Source organism: Ceraceosorus guamensis, assembly GCF_003144195.1.
Source record: "Ceraceosorus guamensis strain MCA 4658 unplaced genomic scaffold IE81scaffold_90, whole genome shotgun sequence".
In the NCBI taxonomy this organism is placed as follows: Eukaryota; Fungi; Basidiomycota; class Exobasidiomycetes; order Ceraceosorales; family Ceraceosoraceae; genus Ceraceosorus; species Ceraceosorus guamensis.
This window is the reverse complement of record NW_020290085.1, coordinates 60,729-62,386: the sequence shown is the minus strand read 5'-3', so window position 1 is coordinate 62,386 and position 1,658 is coordinate 60,729. Positions and strand designations below refer to the sequence as shown.

At 60.7% G+C, this 1,658-nt stretch overlaps 1 protein-coding gene across 1 annotated transcript; it reads right to left on the bottom strand.

Moving 5' to 3' along the window:
• Positions 1-199, bottom strand: IE81DRAFT_282198 (hypothetical protein; the record flags this gene model as incomplete). Its single annotated transcript, XM_025511528.1, has 1 exon — positions 1-199. A coding segment is annotated over one exon (199 nt), but the record flags the coding sequence as incomplete, so codon positions are not given.
• Positions 200-1,658: the final 1,459 nt, after the last annotated feature.

The following is a 1,658-nucleotide window of genomic DNA, read 5'->3' as shown; positions in this document are numbered from 1 at the left end:
GATCGGGCAATGGGGCGAAGCTACCACCTGCTGGATAATGGCTGAACGCCTCTAAGCCAGAATCCGTGCCAGAAGCGACGATGTTGGTCCCGCACATGTCACTTGTGTTACACATAGGTCCTTTGCGACCGTGCACCGTATATGGCGGGCAGCGGCCGGACGGCGGAAAGGCCGCTCCGGTTCGTCCGCGTATAGCAATCTCGAATATGGGCGGGGGTAAATCCTTTGCAGACGACTTGAATGGGAACGGGGTGCTGTAAACGGTAGAGTAGCCTTGTTGCTACGATCCGCTGAGGCTAAGCCTTTGTTCTATAGATTTGTCCGCGTAATGCGGACTTTTCCCTGTCCGTGTGGCGTGCAAGTGGGGCCATGGGTGTCTCAGGCTTACGGCCCTGAATACCGCCCCCTCTGGCGGCTGCTCCGAATGTCACACCTCCGCTCGCGGGGGACGCGGTGGGGATGATGGTAGTAGTGAGGAAGGAAAGGCCCTCGCCAACGCGCGCACGGCGGCTCGGCGCTGCATCATTAGCGCGCGGCGGACTTGCATGGCGCTAATGCGGTCCGTGCCCAGCGATCCCGCCCGCCGCGCACAACCAGCAGCCAGCACATGCAGCAGCTGACCTTGGGCGCACCGCAGTCACGACTGTGATGGCGCCAATGCGGTCCGCGCTCGGCGCCGCGTATGTCAACAACGCCGGCGTGCTGATGCGCAAGGCACTTGACCGGCTTGGTATCAGCTTCAGAAGGGGTCTGCAAGATATAGATGAGGTCAAACGCGCAGCGCGATGGTTTGGGTTACATGTACCGCGCGCTCTGCCGGTTTTTCGTGCCCGGGCTGGTTAGTACAGTGGTGCTAGCCACCAACTGGAAGTTCAGCCCTTGAGCTTAGGGCATTCGCAACTGGTGCATGACGTCTCGCGTGTGAGTGGCGGGCGCATCCCGGATGGCTTGCCTTTTTTTTTTGTGCTCACAGAGTTTCGAACAGCGCCTTGCGTCCCGTGCGCAGCTCGACCCTTGCCAGGCACGGCCAGCTGCTTCTTGTTTCGGCTGGCCATCCTTTTGTACCGGTACAGTAGTCGCTTGAGCTTCGTGGGATTGAAAGCTTGACCTTTGCTCCATCGTACTGCGCTGCCGTCCCGTGCGTAAACTCCATCATCCTGCGCTGCCGGCCTCTCTCGTGATCGCTGTATAGATCCTCTCGCGCTGCCGGCCTCTCTCGTGATCGTCTATATAGATCCTCCCGCGCTGCCGGCCTCTCTCGTGACCGTCTAGATCCTCTCGCTCCAAGACGATGGCATCTCGCACGCGCTTTCGCACGCGCGCTGCCCAGCACGGCGAGCTCAGGCAGCAGAGGCCTGAACGCTAGGTCTATATCGAACTCGCAACTTCTCACCGCGGCATGCTGCATGCCTGCCTTTGCGGTGATGCATCACTCTACGCGAGACGCGACGCGACGCGACGCGGCGTGACGCGCCTCGGATGAGCGAAGTGCACGTGCAAGTCTAGCAGCGCGTTTGCTGATGGTTGCCCCTGTTCGCTCGTGTGTAGCGATGCAGCACGGGCATTCGATCGATTCCAGGCCCAGAGCCATCACTACACCCGCCTCGCCACCCTCTTTTTCCACGCCCAGCTTCAGGATGGTGCCTCCACCCATTCGC